The sequence below is a fragment of the Dermacentor andersoni genome, chromosome 9 (genome assembly GCF_023375885.2).
Source record: "Dermacentor andersoni chromosome 9, qqDerAnde1_hic_scaffold, whole genome shotgun sequence".
Classification (NCBI taxonomy): Eukaryota; Metazoa; Arthropoda; class Arachnida; order Ixodida; family Ixodidae; genus Dermacentor; species Dermacentor andersoni.
The window spans coordinates 18,242,501-18,244,349 of NC_092822.1; the positions used below are offsets into that span (position 1 = coordinate 18,242,501).

The 1,849-nt window shown below is 45.8% G+C and overlaps 1 protein-coding gene across 1 annotated transcript in view; it reads right to left on the bottom strand.

Moving 5' to 3' along the window:
* The window catches only part of LOC129383838 (uncharacterized), an 8,684-nt gene extending 6,835 nt beyond the window's left edge, over positions 1-1,849 (bottom strand). The window contains exons 1-2 of the mRNA XM_055068761.2: positions 1,709-1,849; positions 985-1,119 (exon numbers count right to left, since the gene is read on the bottom strand). Coding sequence (XP_054924736.1) covers positions 985-1,119; positions 1,709-1,849 — 276 coding nt within the window. The remainder of the gene's footprint in view (positions 1-984; positions 1,120-1,708) is intronic.

Genomic DNA, 1,849 nt, shown 5'->3' on the forward strand with positions numbered 1-1,849 from the left:
CTTCACGAACGACATTGCTCAAGACACACCGGTAAAAATCCGTTTATTTGCAGACGATTGCATCCTATATAACAAAATCGATAGTTCTGATGATCAGGTTTCTCTTAAGAAATCTCTGAATATCTCTGAAACTACGCGCGCTACGAGCCAAGCAATACCATTCTGTTGCCGCTGGATCCTCGGCTCCAAGCCTAATTCTGTACCGTTTATGGCATGCACGCAGTGTGTTAAAAAAGAAGAGAGAGAGAAAAAATAAAGAACGCGATACTCGCTTATGCACTAAAGTAGCAGTGGGCGTCATCGCAGTGCCAATTTTCAGCGCGCGAACTTGTATTCGTCAAGTCAGCGATGGACACGGTGTCTTCCTACGAGGATGCGGTAGGCGCGACGATTGGCTCTCTGGATCCTTACTCTCATTGTTGAATGATTACATCTAAAGAACACTGATTGCAGCCATGTTGGCAGATCCCCACTTAGCAAAAATATGCAAATGACTTACTCTTATCAATACCAGAGGCTCGAAACTCTAAAAGACAATTACAGTCACCACGAAAGGTAGGTATGGACTTGGCATCCAAAACAGCGTACGATGAATTCAGATTTCAGAATCGTCTGACCAAGGCTAGGAAAACTTTTTTTTAGTGGATGAAAAACGCAATTTCCGCATTTCTATTACATAGCCAAACATTTGCCAGACATAACTATTCCAATAGATGAAACAACCGAAGGACGAAAGAGATGCCAAAGTTTTGACGCCGTCTCTGCCAAATCAATCAGGTAAGTGTCATGTTTAAAAGCTCATCATCAACCTCATCATCATCAGCTGCAATGTGAGGCCCACTACAAGTTATTTCTCCCCTCTGAAAAGAAGAAGAAAACTACTATGCGACGGAGCGTTCTGTGGCAAATAATATGTCAGCTAACACTGACTTATGCACATCTAATGTCCCTGTTGAATCCTGCAAGATACACGGCTGAACTTACCCGCACAGAACTTGACCTGGAGATGACTTGGTCACGTATTCCGGCCCCAATGAAGTTCCCGGCTATGCACACCGCCAAAAGATATGTGACAACGAGGACGCCTTTGCTGAAGTGATCGCTGAACGCGCTTATTTCCTATGATGGGCAACAAAGGAGAAAAGGACGCAATTTGTAGTGCGATTTGCATTCTACTCCACGCACTTTCCAGTGTCTGTCGGTCTGTCTGTCTGTCTGTATGTCTGACTCGCTGAACACACTTATTTGCTGGGCAACAAAGGATAAAAGCGCAATTTGTAATGCGATTAGTATTCTACTCCACGCGCTTTGCCGTGTCTGTCTGTCTGTCTGTCTGTCTAAGCATTTGTGCGCTGTGGGAACCGCACTTGAAACCAACCATCGGACTAACTTGGCTTGATGGGGGGTATGTGACAGTGGAGGTGTGCTGCTGCTCTTGAATGAACCTCCTTCACGCTAGCTTTTCTCGCCCGACATTTATGTAGCTCTGGACATTTGCCGCTTGTCATTTAACCTCTTTGACGCCAGCTTGTGTCAAATGGTATGTGCTGCTGTGCAATGGATCTTTTTGACCTACACTCCGGTCACTGGGTATGTACCACTGGCTATGTGGAATTGTTCAATGACAAAAGAAAAAATAAGCGTTCAAAATGTGTTTGATGTGCATGGCGCAATCGAACCCGCGTCATATATATCTAGACAATCTTACCTGAAATAAATTCACACGCGCCATGCGTGGACTTCCAGGCGGCGTCGCTAGATGGCGCAGCATGTCGCGGCCAGAGGCACCCTGCTGCAGTACACGCCTCATAAGGCGTCTCCGCGACGGTAATACGGTGTGTTGCTGCAT